General features: G+C 43.0%; 1 protein-coding gene across 1 annotated transcript; it reads left to right on the top strand.

The window, feature by feature from the left end:
• The first annotated feature begins 6,293 nt into the window (after positions 1 to 6,293).
• On the top strand, positions 6,294 to 17,650 carry ACAT2 (acetyl-CoA acetyltransferase 2). Its single transcript, XM_083605892.1, has 9 exons — positions 6,294 to 6,499; positions 9,003 to 9,137; positions 10,920 to 11,101; positions 12,191 to 12,308; positions 12,652 to 12,795; positions 13,478 to 13,600; positions 15,423 to 15,577; positions 16,416 to 16,526; positions 17,419 to 17,650. Exons 1-9 carry the CDS (start codon positions 6,445 to 6,447, stop codon positions 17,584 to 17,586), a joined length of 1,191 nt encoding a protein of 396 aa, XP_083462018.1. The 5' UTR covers positions 6,294 to 6,444; the 3' UTR covers positions 17,587 to 17,650.
• The last annotated feature ends 175 nt before the right edge of the window (positions 17,651 to 17,825 follow it).

Here is a 17,825-nt window from a genome sequence, read left to right on the forward strand (position 1 = left end):
GTAAAGTTGATTGGCATTAACTTTAGGACTGACAAATTTATTCAGAGGATTTGCGATTAATTTATGGAATTCACGGGCACAGGATATAGAATATCTTTTAAAGGGATTCTTCTCAAGTTAGCCACCATAGCTAAACAGTCCATAGCTGTCAACTTTCAGATTTGAAAATAATTGATCAGCAGCCTCGAAAATAAGGGACCAGCAGCCTCACCTGTCCCAGGGACAGTCTACGGGATATCGAACAATCCGGGATAGCAGCGGGAAACGGCACTGGAATAAGGGAATTTCTCGCAAAAAAAAGGGAAGGTTGACAGCTATGAAACAGTCTTTGTGGTCAGAGGCAAAACTTGAGTGTTGAAACAAAAACAACAGGTGAAAGTTGTCACTTTTTCTAAAAAAAACATTTTAAACAAAGATAAACCAACTACATATAGAGAGTCATCTATGAATACCCTACAGCACTTTGTCAAAGAGTATAACAAACACAAATTAATACATATTAGCCACCATCACTTGAATGGTTGTCCACAGCTAAAAAGTTACTGTATCAGCATCAGTGGTCTGCAGGGTTTATACAAAAGCAGGAGGGGAGGAGAAAAAAATAATTAAAATATGTGCTTCATGCAAGCCAAACTGTGCTGTAGGCCATAGGCACTGTTCTGCTATATGCCTCATTCTTTGTATAATCTGCAAAGTCACCCCAGACTGCATAAAAATTACTATATTTCCCCATGCCTCTTGCTATCTTCAATTTTCATGTCAATTTTCCCAATAATGCTACCTGCCAGATCACCCTAAACCACCGGTCCTGGCAATGGTCGTCCTTGCCGCGGTTAACAAATTGCTTCTAAGTTCTTTGTTTCTAATTCGTTGTATGTCCTGTACAGGTTAAGCAGAGCCAGTCCTGGGGTCATGGGTATTGTCTGCCTTGTGATCAAAGATATCTCTGTAAAAACATTTGGTGGGGATCAAATTGGGATTTAGAAATTGAAGAAGAAGCATAATGCCAAGATTATGCGCATTCTTATATTGCAGGGAGTTAGACTAGATAATCCTCAGGGTCCCTTAATAATAATAGCAGCTGCTGTAAGAGATGTCATCGTGTACTTTTGTTTCAGGTAGCAAAATGTCTTGGTCTAGCCTTGAGTTAGGGTTGGAAGGAAAAGTAAGTATTGCATATAATTCAGTTCCCTCCCAACCTTTCAGTTCTCTCTTATCTATCTCTTTTTTTAAGAACCTTAGCCTCAAAATTTTGAGAAATAAATTGTATTATTCTGGTGACATTTAAAGTGGGGCAAATGTAACTTGTGAACAATGGCAATGGGCATTATGCAAAGAAATGTGAGAAGGAATTTATTAAAGTGTTTTATTGTAGTTTCAACCTTTGTAAAACAACAACAACCCTGTCTGTGTTTTCTAAGCAGTGTTGCCTCCAGCACGTTGGCAGGAGTAAAATAAATAAATAAAGTACACTCATCACTAGAGGGCAGATCTGCTATATTATGAACAGAAAAAGAACTCTGGAATTAACTAACTCCACAAACACATTTTTTTAAGGGGAAAAGTGTGCCTGTTCTCTATAGGGCTGGTAGAATTACCAGTGTTTACTTAACAGTAGCAATCCGTGTTGTAATTCCGTGGAAATGTCTTGTTTTCCATGTATAAATATTAGTACGTTGACATGGAAGCCCCCATCTAACACTAATAGTATTTCAAAGTATCTGGACTATACCTATGCATCATTCCTACAGTTTTTAAAATTTCATCATGGGGTTTCCATACTTGTATCTGCTAAGTATGGTGATGCAACAGGAAGAGCATCTTCACATGTGTCTGTGGTGCTATTATTTAGTTAAACGACAAAGTGTAAACATATCATCCTTATTTACTCAGAAGTGACCCTAAATCAATACGTTCAATTAGATTTACTCCCAGGTAAGGTACTTAGCATTGCCACCTTAAACTGTTATGGATGGTGCTAAGGTCCTCTGGAGATTCTAGCTCTACAGAAATATGAGGGAATTGTGTCTCGGGGGTCCCGGCACTACTCTGGCATTACAACTCCCAGGTTTTATTACAGGGATGAAGGAGGAGAGAATAGTTAAATTTACACTTTAAGCTGTAGGCGTACTCACAGAAACTATTACTTTGCTTTTCTCTTTAAAAAAAAAATTCAAAAGGAAAGCTATATGTGGCAGTTGAAGAAAAGTGAAGACTGAAAACAGTATCAAGGTGAGTCATGGTATGAACAACCTTTAACAGAACCAGGGCCAATAAGATGAGCTTGTTCAGAATTTTACTGACAAGCAGAGTTGCCTAAAGAGGTCAAAAGTGGTCAACAATTGCAAAGGGAGAGACTCATAGGAGGTCCAGGCAGTGGGCGACTGTTCAAGAAGGCAGTCTCAAAACAAGGAATATTAATCCTGGAGGATATGTATCAAATGATATTAGATAATATGTGGTCATAACTCATAAGATCAGGACACAAGAAAGGTGAAGCAGATGCCACAGCTGGTATTCATAGCTCTTAACGCATTAGAGACTGGAGTAGTCTTGACATAGTGGCTGGGAACTCACAAGAAACAATGCCCCAGGAGTAACTGCTGTGAAGGCGATTATAATTCAATCCAATCATCTTGGATAATGTTTGTGTCAGAGGTTCTCAGATGGTGTTCTGTGAGCCTCTGGTAGTCTTATGAGCTCCATTCAGGTGGTCTGTGAAATTCAGCTTTATCGTTGATGGTGGGACCACAGCTACTACACTGGAAAGCTGCAGTAGTAGTAGTCCCACCAAATATAAATACACACTGTTTAATAGTGAAATCAAATGGGGAAATACCCCAATCTAGAACCATATTTTATTCACTAATTGTTTTAAGTTGATACAGAATTTGTAGTCAGAACTGTTCTAATAAGTTGATGTATTTCAGTTTTCTAAACTGTTGCAGAATTGTTTGTGATACATAAGAACCATTAATACTTCTGAACAATAAATCTTCAAGTTCTTAAAAAGGCATGTGATGTGGAAAATGCAGCCACACATTATGTAACTATATTGTTTGGTTGTTCTGCATTTGGAAACCTCGTAAGATATCGTAGCCAAATTTTGCATGACGGTTCCTGAGATCAATAAGCAGGTTTGTGTCTATGTATGCATGCCATTTTGAATCAATATGATGGACTGAAACTTCCAAAACTGCACTGATTTTTAGTGCATTAGTATTCACAAGCAACACTGGGTTCAAGGTGCTAGTAATGTAAATATTGGTGGTAGTGGGGTGTTTTTAAAAAGTTGGAGGAGCAAAATAAAAACTCATCGTGACTACTATCCTGAATACACTTTTGAGTATCCCCTCAGATGTCAGCAGTTTTTATTGAAATAACACAGTATCGTTTTGACAAAAAGGCATTACGAAATGAACTACTGATATCCACACATAGACCCCTGCAACTATTTGTTAATGTTTATTTAGTGCGCCAAGAGTGGTAGATTCTTGGCTTCAAATTTTTGCTGGCATTCACCTTCAGAAGGACCTCTTGACTTTCATAGTTGCTGATTTACCAACTTTTCTAAACTATTATTTGATTACACTAGCAGTTCACCTTAATGTGACATTTGACCATCATTTGCAGTGATGACATAGGATGGTATCCAGCAAACTTGTTCCATTTCTGTAAGGACTTCCACTTGTGCCCTTGTACCTCCCTCTCCTCCTACCATCCAGCCCCCAATCTGTTTTAGGGGTTTCCCTAACCCTGCAGAGCAGATTTGAGGGAGTGCACAAGGAGGTGAGAGGGAGGGGAAGAGAACAACTTCATTGCAAACAACCCATAGTATATCTTTTTGTTGTATACAGTACTTTAGAATATTCAGAGTACTTCACATAGAATATCTGTAATTTTACACTATTTCTGTAGGATCAATTACTATTATTCCCATATTGCACATAGGGGACTCCGGTTGAGAAACAGAAGTTTGCCTTTCGCCTACTTACTCAACAAACTGAATTTTACAAAGGAAAGGGAAGGTGGTATGGCTACTATAAGCCTGCACTGCTTTACTGCTGTTTATCAGCAACTGTAACATGAATACTCAAGAATAAGAAGTCTCCTTTGAAAAACAGAAGAGAAAGTTGACAGAGCACCATTTGTCACCTACATCTGCTAGCTAGAACATATCATCAATGAACTATAGCCCATTTGGGACAAGGATGCTCTCCTGTCAGAGGCCTTGGGTAGCAGGCCTTTCCTTGGTTATAGATCCCCCCCCCCATCTACTTACGGCAACAAGCCAAATGGTAGTACCACCAGATCTGCTAGTGCATTAGCACACACATTTACACAAACATCTCTTGCACACATGTTCACTGAAGGGCTAATTTAGCAGAATAAAAAAGTATTCGTGGATTCTTTACTGGAGATGATTATGTCCACATATGCGCTTGTATTGGCTTTGATAACCTTACGTCATTTGGGAAATTAACACAGGCCAATATTAGTATGCTTGCTGCTGCTTGTTATAATTGTAATATTTATTTTAAAATGACTAAAAGTTTAGAGCTAGCTTCATGCCAATATAAAATGATTTGCAAGTAATAATACAGTTTTGAAGCTTGAAACACCACTATAGAATAATGCTGTACACAAGCAAGGCCTGGACAATATACAGTGCCTGGACAATATACTTAATTACCATTGCAGAGATTGGGGTGAATAAGCGGAGAGTTATCAAATAGGAATTATGAGGCAGAGTCTTAAAGGCCCAGCTTTGCAGAAATGGAAAAACCAGAAAAGGATCCATGTCATGAAACAGAAAATTTTGGGAGATAAGAGGAAAGTTGGGATGCAGTATTTACCCATCTGGTAACAGAAGAAAAAGGGAAAAGGCAGGGTTCTTCACTGTAACTTAGAGGTTTACTACCACAAATGGACTAGCAGTTCACAATGGAGCTCAACGTAATTTGTCGTGCATGTGATTGATCAGATCTTTTATAAGACAGAATTTAATATAGTTTTATTACATACTATGTAGTAATTCATGATATTTATCTGGTTGGATACTCTTTAGTATTGCATCATATGTTCCAGGGTTGAATCCCGGCACTGAAAACAGGTTCCAGAGCCAAACTCTGTTTATGTGCTGAGTTTAAGGCACACTAATTTGCATGCTCATATGGGAACTTCTATTGGCAAATCAGATCAACAAGGAAGAAATTAATGGGGAAATCGTTATCTTGCACAATGACTTTCAGCAAAGCGGAAAAACAAATCTTCAGTGTACAATGTTTTTGGTGAATCCTGAAGATGCAGGTCTTTACCCTGGTCTAGGACCCCTGAAATATATATTTTCAGGACCAAGACTATTTTTTTTTTGCTAGTGTTTGTAAGCTTTTTAAGTGTTGTAAACTGTGTTTTTAATTGTTGTAACCTGTCATAGGACCTTAGGGTGAAGGCTGGGTAATAAATTTAATAATTGTTATAATTATAATGTTAAGAATGAGTCTGCATTTTAAAGCAAATTGACTGATGATTTAGGTATTAACAAGCAATATGAAAGGAAAAGTTAAGAGTGGGCATGGCTCTTCCAGGTCTTGGTTGTGACTTTACTTTCTAGAGTTCATGTCTGATTTAATGTTAAAGTGTCTAGAGCTTAAGGATGCTCCCTGGAAAAGAAGCAGCTGGCTGTTTGACTTGTGCTGATAACATAGTTATAGTTGTGTTGTAAACAAGTAACAATAAATAATTACAACAAATATTCTTCAGATTAACAGCACGCACAAGCTGGGGACCCTATTGTGAGGACAAAATGTTCGTCTAATCTCTGATCTCCTTGGGGGGGGGGCAGGGAATAGAAACGATGATAAATCGATCATTTCGAATCGTTTCGGCGTGGAAACCCCGTGTTAACCTCCCATGGGCTCCTCGGAGGAAGGCTGAGGGAGTGACAACTGCAAGTCCTCAGATTCAGGTAGGTAGCCGTGTTGGTCTGACGCAGTCGAAATATATATATAAAAATGTCCAATAGCACCTTAGAGACCAACTAAGTTTGTTCTGGGCATAAGCTTTCGTGTGCATCTGAAGAAGTGTGCATGCAGACGAAAGCTTACACCCAGAACAAACTTAGTTGGTCTCTAAGGTGCTACTGGACAATTTTGCAAGTCCTCGGTGAAGCTTCCCGCACACTTGCATCCTCCATCTTTTTGGCACGGAGACGGCGTCACCTTCAAAGCCTCGCTGGAAGCAAAACCACAACCTCCCTCCTCCCGCCTGTCACGTGACGGCACGCTCAGCCGAGCCCTCCGTGACGGAGGCGCTTGAGGGGGTGGGAGTAGTCCCGCGCAGCCAATGAGAACGCGCGTGGGATTTTCGGGCGGCGCGAGGCGGCTTAAAGGCCAGGCGTAAGGTGCTGCAGGACCAGCGGCCGAAGCGGGACCTGGAGGAGGCATGGATGCAAGCGGGGAAGGTGTTGTGCTCGTGGCTGCTGTCAGGACCCCGGTCGGTGAGTGGGAGGGCGCGCAAGGCCGGCTGCGGCGGCTTTGGGCCTGGAAGGAATATTTTACCCAATGGAGAAGCTCCGCTTCCTTTCTGATCTTGATCATTGATGCAAACCTCCAAAATGTATTTTGTCTAGTTAAGTTTTTACCTCTATCTTCAGCCCATTTTATTTTATTCTATTGCTTATGGCTAGTGGCTGATGCAAATAAGGATTCTTCTGGTCTGATCTTTTTGATTGCGGCTGGAAAGCGAAGCATTCGCTATCGCAGTGCCTGCCCAGTATCATTTTAGCGCCCCTCCAGTTGAGCTGTAGCCCATTTCTCGTGGAAGGGGAACTGCAGACTCGAAGGAAGGGTGGGGGCAGTTTAGATTGGCCAGCCCTACGTGGTTTTAGGAGAGGACGAAGAGTGCGAGAATCCGAAGATGAGTTGTCGTTTTGATCCATTAGACGTCATCCCAAATCAACCTGCTTGTTGGCCCTAATCCAAAATTAAATAACATTTTTGCGATTTTAACTACATGAAAGGTGGGCGTCTTGTAAATTTTGACAAAACTCTTCTCTGTTTTCATGAGGACTGCAAGCTTTTCGAGCCATTTCCCCCAGATCGCCCAAACCTAACCGTGCAAACATGTCAACTCGGAAGCCAGCCGGCCGCGTTGAGTTCAATAGAACAAGCAACCTAATCTTCATTTCGGAGTTTCTTAATTTTCGTGGAGTACTTGTGGCGTAGAGCCGGCGGTAAATATTAACGTGGTCACTCCAGGCTCTGCCTCTCTCAAGTGATTGGGTAGGAACTGTAGAGCCACCGGGTGGAGCAGCCCTGTGATTGCTTCGTGAGAGGCGCTGACGAATCGCGCTCTTCCTCCGCTTGGCCTGCGGCGGGTAGAACCATGAAAGCTCGGCTCGCTTCTGTTCTCTCATTAGATTAACAGAACCTAATGCTGCTCTTTAGCCAGTCCTCTGCAAAGAGATGGCTGCAAGGTAGAAGCAGTGCCGGATTTACGGATAAACTAAACAAGCTCTAGCTTAGGGCCCCACTCTTGGGGGCCCCTAAAAAAATTAAAGGGAAAAAAACACCTGGATGTACATTTCCAAAATATAAGATAAAAAACAAAATAAAACCTACATGCAGCAACAGTGTTTTGTGTTGTGTAGGTTCCTATGGTGTAAGTAATGGCCCCGCCTGCTAGCCTGCTCCCTAAAATATCACTGGTTTGTTCATTGCTATACATAGGGTGCCTATGATGTAAGTTACTTTGATAAAATATATATTTTGATATGTGCAAATGGCTTTAGATACCTATTAGATCCATAAATTACTATATAGCATATGTTCAACACAAAAAACTGTGACAATTGGTTGTTGACAAAGGACAGCTGGACATATAAAGGGCCCCATTACCTTCAGTAGCTTAGGGCCTCATCAAACCTAAATCCAGCCCTGGGTAAAGTATGTGGCTCTTGGGTCATGTGACAATGTCCTTGGAGAAGGGGATCCAGGGTCGGCAACTCGCTTTGGGAGAAAGCTGCAATGCCAACTCCTGATCTCAAAAATGCAGGTTGAGTACCTCTGAACATGTGCAGAGTGTTTTCAACATTGATTACCTGTGGCATGTCTTTATGAGGGGTGTGTTTCCTTTGTGTGTAACGGCAGGACAAAATAGATTATTGCCTCTACTTTAATGCAGCCTCTTATCTGCTTCGACAAGTTTACTCTTTTGTCTTCTATTTAAAAATCATCTTTCCCCACTCTTGATACTCTATTTTTTATTCTCCATACTAACTCTTAATATTCACACTGGTTATTGCACAACTTAGCTTTAATACCTCTGCCTCTCTTTTTTTAATTTGGCTTCACGCCAGAGTTTCCAGTTTGACAATGAATACGTTTTTTAAACCCATTTTGCACAAAGCAAGTGTGAAGAGCGGCACAGGCAGTGTGTGTTATGGGGTATGTTGCATTGAGGAGAGAGTGCTTTCCCACCCCAAATTTAGATGATTTTGAGCATGAATGACTGAAACTGAAAGACAGCAAAATAGAAAACAAACCAAAGGAAGCCTTTATTTGCATAATGCTCAATCATGGGCATAACCAAGGGGTGGGTGGGAGGTCAGCTGCTGCCCCCCCCCATGATCAACTAAAACAATAAAAATACTTAACTGAAGTTCTGCCCCCCCTCACACACAACGTAAAGCCTGCCCCCAACAATAAGTCTGCTCCCACCAACATAAATCCTTCCTTATTGGGAGTAAGTCTCATTTAAATTGTGAGACCAATTTTAAAGTCAGCATGGACAAGATTATGTTTCACTTATGCACAAAGATTTACTAGGAAACATAATTTGAGTCATATGTACAATTCCAGTTATGCAACACCCCACCCCATATTACTTCATTTACATATTCCTTACTGGATCTGAATTCACAAACCTTTTCCTAAAGCACTTATTTTGTGGTTGAAAAAGGCCTGTCTGTAGTATAACAACTTAACTTGCTTTTTATCTAGGATCCTTCAATGGTGCCTTGTCTACTTTGCACGCCCATGAGCTGGCTTCCATAGCCATCAAGGAAACCTTGAAGAGGGCAAAAATTGAACCTAAAGAAGTATCTGAGGTTATATTTGGACAAGTCTTGGCTGCAGGTATGTCTTAAGTGAACCAGTTTTCTCAGGTGCTGGTCTGGAATCTGTTTTGCCCTCTTCACTAGGGCTTTTGTAATACTTAGGCAAGATATGCATTTATACTATGAGTCATATTTTTAATATTCCTCTATTGTACAGCTCACCTTCTCTTCCCCTGTGTAAGTAGGGTTGCCAGCTTACAGCAAATTGTCTTGTAACCTTTCATTGCCCCTGGCAGCCAGAGATGAAGTAACTGTGACTGCTCCTTCTCTGGTCCTGGCATCTGCCCTCTCTGTCACAACATATAGGACTCCCCATGTGCCACATCAGTCAGAACATGTGGTGTGGGCCACACGGCCAGAGAAGAGGCCTCATTGGTAAGCCACAGCTCTCTCACCTCCGGCAGCACCGAGGGTATTCAAGCTACAACAGTTTGCTGGATTGCAACCCTACTTACCAGTTTTTTTCATCTCAATGCTGGTATATCAAATCTCCTGAGAGCAAACACTTGGATTTTATTTGTGAGCAAATGGTAGTGAACATCCTCATTTACTCTAATTCATTTAATTTAAATCTCAGAAGGTAATGCCAAAATAACCTTACCTCAGGTTGCATCATAACTCATGGGAAGTTGGTTTATAAGGGAGCAGTTGTCTTTTAAGGAATAGTTGCTTAGTAGGAAGAGTTTCCCTTACCTTGAAAGGTCAGCATCTAGAGTTTAAAAGCCTGTCACAGCACAGCCCTACATGCTAACCAAGGGGTGGAGAGCTTTCTTCAGACTGAGGGCAGCAGTCCCTTCTGGGCAACCTTCCAGGGGACGCATGTCAGTGGAGAGGGGGAAAGAGCAGAGGGAAAAGTCGATGGAGCAGTTGAGGTGAATTTGTACAGTAGGCTACTTTCTCCACACTTGCACATCCCTCTCTATCCTCCACCCCATGAGCCAGATAAAGAGCTCTGAACGGTTGTATTTTGCCCTTTGGCCTGAAGTTCCCTGCCCTCCCTCATTCTGTGAATGAATCTTATAAAAATGTTCCTTGCCCACTCCTGAGTTTCCAATCCACAATAATCCTATTCACTACCTATGCTCCCCCTGATACCTTGTTAGTCCATAACCCCGGTTCATACTTTCTTCCTAATCCCTCGCTTGCTGAGCCCCTCACAGTCTTCCCCAATCCAAGCTAACCTGAGATGGTCTTCCATGGTTAAGCGTCCTCTAGTAGACAGTTCAGGGAGGGCTGAGGTGACATAGGGTGCCCTTACAACAATTCTAATTGGCAGAACTGTTGTGCAGGGTTGAAAAGTGGTCAGGAAGCAAGGAGGTTTTATTTTGACTCCTGGAAGGTGCCCAGAAAAGGAACATGGAAGACGGAGGGAAGGTGCAGAAGTTGTGTCAGTGGAACATAGGAGTTAAAAACTAAATGAAGCCCAGCTCATAGGAATGTTGTAATTTATCCTGAAGGCACAGAAGCCCCAAATCAGGTGTCAGGGAAGAGCAGAAAACACTCTTGACACCAGAATATCCAGAGCAGAGGTGACTTGATCAACCCAAAGGCAGGTGTTGAAATGCAGAGTTAAGTGTAGGTTTTGAAAAGCAGTGTCTGGTTCTGCAAGCAAGAGCCAGCTATCCACTTAAGAACAAAACAGGATGCTTAAGAATATTGTAGCCAAATGGTGTTTCTGTGTCCTTTTTGCCTTTTCATATGGAAAGGAATGGGGAGGGCCGAAAGTTGGGCCGGGGGAAGGAATGAGAGCAGTTGAGCCTGGTTGTCTCTGCATGCTGATGAATTCTTTCTATTTCTGCAGGTGCTGGTCAGAATCCTGCCCGACAAGCCAGTGTCGCCGCTGGGATTCCATATGAGATACCTGCTTGGAGCTGCCAGATGATATGCGGTTCAGGCCTGAAAGCCGTGTGCTTAGGCGCTCAGTCCATCATGATAGGAGATTCCAGTATTGTAGTGGCTGGAGGCATGGAAAGCATGAGCAAGGTGAGGCTTTCACTGTTCATAAAAGGGCCCTCAGGCCCTCAGACTTAGTTGGTTTTTGCAGATTAGTGGTTTGGAACAATTCTCAGGGCAGAAAGATTTGGACTAGTTCAGAATAGCCGTTATTTGCATGGTGGAATCATTGTGACTGAAACAAGGCTGGGTCTAACAACATCCCCAAGCTGTAGACATGGGACGGCAGAGTGTGTGTATGTAATTCAATGGTTCAGTTAAGTAAAGTTAGACTCTGGACTTAACTGACTTAATGGGGGCTCCCCTCTTTAGATGGCAATCGTTTCACTTCAAACCACAGTCCTGCTGTGTTAGAAGCCTTCCTGCTCATTCCCCTCTCTTTTTGCCCTAAAGTCCTGACATCAACGGGTGGCGCTGTGGGTTAAACCACAGAACCTAGGACTTGCCGATCAAAAGGTCGGCGGTTCGAATCCCTGCGACGGGGTGAGCTCCTGTTGCTACCGCGGTCCCTGCTCCTGCCAACCTAGCAGTTCGAAAGCACGTCAAAGGGCAAGTAGATAAATAGGTACCGCTCCGGCGGGAAGGTAAACGGCATTTCCATGCGCTGCTCTGGTTTACTTGACCCGCTGGCGACATGACCCGGAAGCTGTACGCCGGCTCCCTCAGCCATTAAAGCGAGATGAGCGCTGCAACCCCAGAGTCGGTCACGACTGGACCTAATGGTCAGGGGTCCCTTTACCTACCTGACATCACTAGTGGTGCAACCCCATCCAGAACAGGTAGGATCCTTTTCTAGTCAACTACTTCGCCAACTGAGCATACCTTGGATGTCTCTGGATTGACCATTTGCCCATGTATGGCCTACTCAGATCATCATCAGCCCTCCAAGGGCTCTGGAAGAGGTATACCCTGTCACCTCCTACGCAATTCTTTCAACTGGGGTTGCATCTTCCATAAGCGAACCTTGTACTGCAGCCCCTTCTGTAGACCTCATTTGTTTACAGAAACCAGAATAGCTGTGACATGACAAGGGACTGGCCAGAAGAGACTTGATTCCCACCCACCTCCAAACAACGTCATTCTTAGAATTCTAAATGTGTCAAAATGATTTGCTTGCAGGCGCCTCATGTCATTCATATGCGCAATGGGTTGAAGATGGGGGAAGCCTCCTTGCAGGACACTCTGATCTTGGATGGTTTGACAGATGCCTTCTACCACTACCATATGGGTATAACTGGTAAGCCGCATGATTCTTCCAAATGGCATTGTCAAGTGGGTGGGGGAAGAGTCTAGTTCAATATCGGATATTATTTTTATTTATTAACTATTAGATGGACCATTTCAGCTTTCGCATTTCCTTCAGCAATAGCTTTAAACATTTATTTAAGCAACAGGCATACCTTTCCAACAAAATAGATTTGACCGTTTGATGAGTGAGTAAGCATTGAACATTGGAGGCAGCAGGTTCCCATAGTTCATTACTGAACTTTTGATGCAATTAAAGCTCTGCTGTGCATATGGCAATGTGACTCTTGCTGCGTCTTGATAATGAGTATATACTCCCCAATTCCTGGTTTCAGCTGAAAATGTTGCCAAGCAGTGGCAGGTTAGTCGAGAGGAGCAAGATCAACTGGCTGTACAGTCACAGAACAAGGCTGAAAATGCCCAGAAGTCTGGCTATTTTGATAAAGAGATTGTTCCTGTTACTGTGCCTTCTAGGAAAGGTGAGTATGCATTCATAGCAACACCTGTTCTGGGTACAGGGCGTATGACTGGTTATCATGATCTGGATCTGTTTCTGTGCTTCAGTTCTTCCTCTGTTATCAGGGATAATGATCTAACTCAGAGGTGGGTGGAGTCTGGCCCATAAGATTAGTAATTTACATTGTCACTGTGAGAAGTAAAGCTGAAATGATGGAAGGTAACCATTTCACTGCTGTCCGGCTGCAAAGCAGTTTTTCAGAGGTCTCCTGTTTGAAACCGTTCTGAGCCAACGTTTCCTGACCTTCTGAAACTTTGTCTTAAAGGCTTAATTCATTTAACAGTAAGTAAAAAGAGAGGTGGAACCTCAGAAGCCGAAGGTTCCATGGGTTAACTCTTTATCAATACTGTTGTTGCGTACCTTTGTACGTATTGGAAGTAGACCGGAGCCCTAGGCATTCTTCCGTGGGAGCACAGAGTTGTTATGAGTTGTTGTGTGAGTGTGTCTCCCCATTGTACTGCAGTGGAGGGCTGGCTCTGCAAGCACAGAGTGACTGCTTCCCTAGAAGTGAATGGGAGAGGACAGGATGGGGTATGGGTTGGGGGCAGGGAGATAAATTTCCATTTGGATAGGGTACAGAGATCTTAGGTTCCATTTTAACTTCTACGTAGACAGTTCTTTCTGAAATACTTGCTGCCTTGCAGGTCCGGTTGAAGTGAAAGCAGATGAGCATCCTCGCCCTGGTACCAAGTTGGAAACGATGGCAAAGCTCAAGCCTTTTTTTATAAGTGATGGAACAGGAACCGTGACCGCAGCAAATGCCTCAGGTTTGTTTCAGATGTTATAAACCATTTTTAATAGTGCGTTTTAATTTTGTAACCCATCCCAGGACCCGAGGGTGAAGGGTGGGTAATTAAGGATCATAATGGATACCACTTAAATATAATGCTTAAAATGCATCTGCTTCAAGCAAATTTTATTTAACTTCAGACAAATACAATTGGGAATACTTGGGGCAGGGGAAAGGCATGTATTTTCTCCAACTACAGCTTGGGGCATTGCAGTGGGGTGGGGGAGGGGGAGGGGGAGGTGGTTGTTAGGCCTTTCCTCAGTAGAGACTTAGGACTCTACTAGACTGGTAAAGAAAAAACAATTTATATGCATTGTATGTTTGAGAACATTGTGCCACCAGATGGCGACATGGAGTCCCGTTTTTCTCTACCTGTTTTCCCTGTTTAAATTTACAATGCTATAAACTGAAACGCTTCTTTGATGTGTCTAGATCCAGCCTTAAAGACCAGTACAAAGTACTGTTTGTAAAATACAGTTTGCCATGCAGAATCCCAGAAGCCTCTTTTAAAGTGTTGTGTTGTCCTCCAAAGTTGAAAGGTGTTTCTGTCCCTCATGAACCCTCAAAGGGGGAAACTCAGTATGGACTGAGCATGCTCAGTGGGCATGGAATGCTGATGACGGACAGTGGGAGAAATGGAAGCCCTGTAGGAATGAGATGGGAGTGTCCGGAATTCTGTGACATTTTCTTGCAGGTCCTACTTGTATATACTTAACCCGATCTCAAAGTGCTGTTATGTATGTAGCCAATGCAGCAGCACCAAGCTGGGAACCCCCACCTTTGTGGAAATGCAAGGAAATGTATAAATCTTTTGAGGGTTCCCCCCTTGCAGATTTCCCCTAAACTTCCCAGTGAGAAATAAGCATGCTCAGGAGGCTGATGGACTTGGGCTGGGGGAGGTGAGAATGGAAAACTGGGATGGAGGGATAAGCTGGAATGTTTTGAATCCCGAACAGGGGAACTGAGCCATACCGCAACATTTTGTGGCAGGTTACACTTTTCAATATACCATCCTTAAACAATTAGGTTCGCCTAGGGCTTGCCAATCGGAAGGTCGGCGGTTCGAATCCCCGCGACAGGGTGAGCTCCCGTTGCTCGGTCCCTGCTCCTGCCAACCTAGCAGTTCGAAAGCACATCAAAGTGCAAGTAGATAAATAGGTACCGCTCCGGCGGGAAGGTAAATGGCGTTTCGGTGCACTGCTCTGGTTACGCCAGAAGCGGCTTAGTCATGCTGGCCACATGACCTGGAAAAACTGTCTGTGGGCAAACGTTGGCTCCCTCGGCCTGTAAAGCGAGATGAGCACCGCAACCCCAGAGTCGTTCCCGACTGGACTTAACTGTCAGGGGTCCTTTACCTAATACTGATAACTTACTGATAACTACAATTTTGAAGAAGATAAGTGTTCCTATCAACCACTTTGAAGCTTTTTTTACGATCAAGTGGTGTATAATTTTTATGAAATAAATGACTGAAATATGACCGTTATATTTGTATACGAGTCTCATTTGCCATTGCTTTCCAGTTGTGACATTGGGGGGGGGAGCTCTAGTAATGTTTGTGGGGAAATCTACCTGTTAAATTTGGCACACTAGGGTCATGGGGATAAGGATTTGGCCCACTGGCTAGAAAAAGTTAATTCACTCCTGTGCTAATAGGCAGCTGAAGGGCAGAGGGCAAAAGATTTGTACTGTGGTAGTTCTTTCTACTTTCAGGTTTTACTCTACCTGGAGAACGCTTTCAATGGCATGTTTTGAGTTTCAAGCCGTGTCCCCTCTCTCCCCCCCCCACTCCACCCCAGGTCTAAATGATGGTGCTGCAGCTGTAATTCTCATGAAGAAAGCTGAAGCCCTTAAACGAGGTCTTGCCCCTTTGGCACGGATTGTATCCTGGGCCCAAGCTGGTGTAGATCCTTCTGTCATGGGGATTGCGCCTGTCTCAGCCATAAAGAAAGCTGTAAGTAATATATTGGGAACAGGGCGAACCTTTTCAGAATACAGTGGTACCTCGGGTTAAGTACTTAATTCGTTCCGGAGGTCCGTTCTTAACCTGAAGCCACCGAAACACAATTTCTCTTCTCATCCTGAAGCAAAGTTCTTAATGAAATGATTTTAGAATGTTGTATCATTTTACTGTTGTTAGCTGTTGTTTTCCGTCTATAAGACGCCCCCATATATAAGATGCCTGCTATTTTGGGCGGCTCAGATTTAAGAAAATGGGGGAGGGGAGATGTATCGTTGCATAAGATGCCCTTTAATTTTTGACATTATTTTTTAGGGGGGAAACCTAGTCTTATATACGGAAAAATATGGTAATTTAAAAAATGTTTTGGGCAGTGCTATTTTTCTAGAAAAAGAGGTGCTGGAACTCACCATGAACACCTCCCTTGTTCTCCTATAATTGCAATAGTGCCCACCTGAGAGGTGCCGGAACAGTTGTGGCTGAAAAAAAGCCTCGATTTTGGGAAATCTTCAGTTGATGCTAAATTACTGTTTTCCAAGCAATGCACTCCTTTACTTTCTATGAATAAATCTGAGACATTGGCACACATAGTTTCTGTGAGACTCGTGCTATTTAATGAGCCTATGTGTAAAATTTTACATCTTCCATGTTAATGGGAAGGCTTCAAACAGTATTTTTAGGGTCAATAACCAACTGCCCATAGCATTACCCTATTTTCCTAATGTCTGGAATCTAGTTGGTTATATTCCGCTTCCAAAACCTGAAGGCACACAGACCAACTTTGCTAATTGCTTAAAGCCTTGATGTTAATTACTTGTTTGCCCTTCTGCAGCTGGAAAAAGCAGGTTGGACAGTGGATCAAGTGGACTTGTATGAAATCAATGAAGCCTTTGCTGCTCTAGGTTGTGCAGTAACAAAAGAGCTAAAACTGAACCCAGAAAAGGTACGTCCTGAAAGCTCAATACTGGAATCATCTAGCCTTATCTGACAAAGGGAGAGATAATTAGGTGCAGCCTCTCTCAGATAAGGTGAAAGGCATTCAGAATAAATTTGCATATATTGGGGGTTGGTGAATATAGAAGGGCTCGTTTCATTTGCAGAAGGGGATGATTTTGGGTGGGGGGGGTGGAGAGCCTTCTACTGGAAGAAAAGTGCACAGGTTTGGTAGGTGTGAAACTGTTGAGGGACAGAGGAATTTACAAAAGCTGTTTCCTTCCTCCAGTGCTGTAATGGGGAAACTCAGGACCAGGGGCCAGATGCACCTCTCCAGGCCTTTATCTGGTCCTTGAGACTGACCTTGCCAGGCCATACCACTCTCTCTCTGAAGAGTGATTTTGCCTGCCAGGAATGCGTCTTTTACTACAATGATGCATCTCAATTGCATCAGAACTTGGTCACACCTCCATGCCCCTCCTAGTAACTCCACCAAGTCTTCTTGGCTACCAGCCATCGCTGGAATGAAGGTGCCTGCGTTGCTTTGAAGAAACTGGGGGTCACTCCCCTTGCAAATAGACAGTTTACCTCCCTCAACTCCCAGGGTTGCAGCCATTTTTTTCTGGAATAAATGCTGCTCATCCACACAGCTTGTAAAGAGAATTCACACAGTATTGCTGCCGAACTATCACATTAGTGACTGGTCCTCTGGTCTTTTCTGACTTTACCTCTATTTATAAAAAAAAACCCATTACAGATAATCTCTCCAGTGAAGGCTGGTTAGAATGTCATTGAGGCATCTCCAGTCTCGAACATTGGTGCAATTTCCCTTCTTGCCTCTTTGTCTGCCTTGTTCTATGGTATGCTTTATATTTAACAGGGACACTTAATTTTTGTGGCAGGTGAACATTGAAGGTGGGGCTGTTGCCCTTGGCCATCCTCTTGGAGCATCTGGTTGTCGGATCCTTGTTACGCTTGTGCATGCACTGGAACGAACAGGTGGAAAACGGGGGGTTGCTGCTTTGTGTATAGGAGGAGGGATGGGCATAGCCATGTGTGTAGAAAGATAATGGAAATGTTTCGGTAATTCTGTATTTGTTGCATGGCTTCTAATTAAAACTGAAACTGTCTTAACTGCCGCCTCTTCCTTCAATTACTGTGACCACGTCACTATCTCAGTTCCATCACTGCAAATGCTATATCAACTTTAAATTACTAGTACTGTGTTGAATACAAACAAGTCAAATATACTGAGATCCATATAGTCACGGGATAAATATGGCTTAAAATAGCCAATCCCCTCTGCTGG

Source organism: Podarcis filfolensis (assembly GCF_964270895.1).
Source record: "Podarcis filfolensis genome assembly, chromosome: 3".
Classification (NCBI taxonomy): domain Eukaryota; kingdom Metazoa; phylum Chordata; class Lepidosauria; order Squamata; family Lacertidae; genus Podarcis; species Podarcis filfolensis.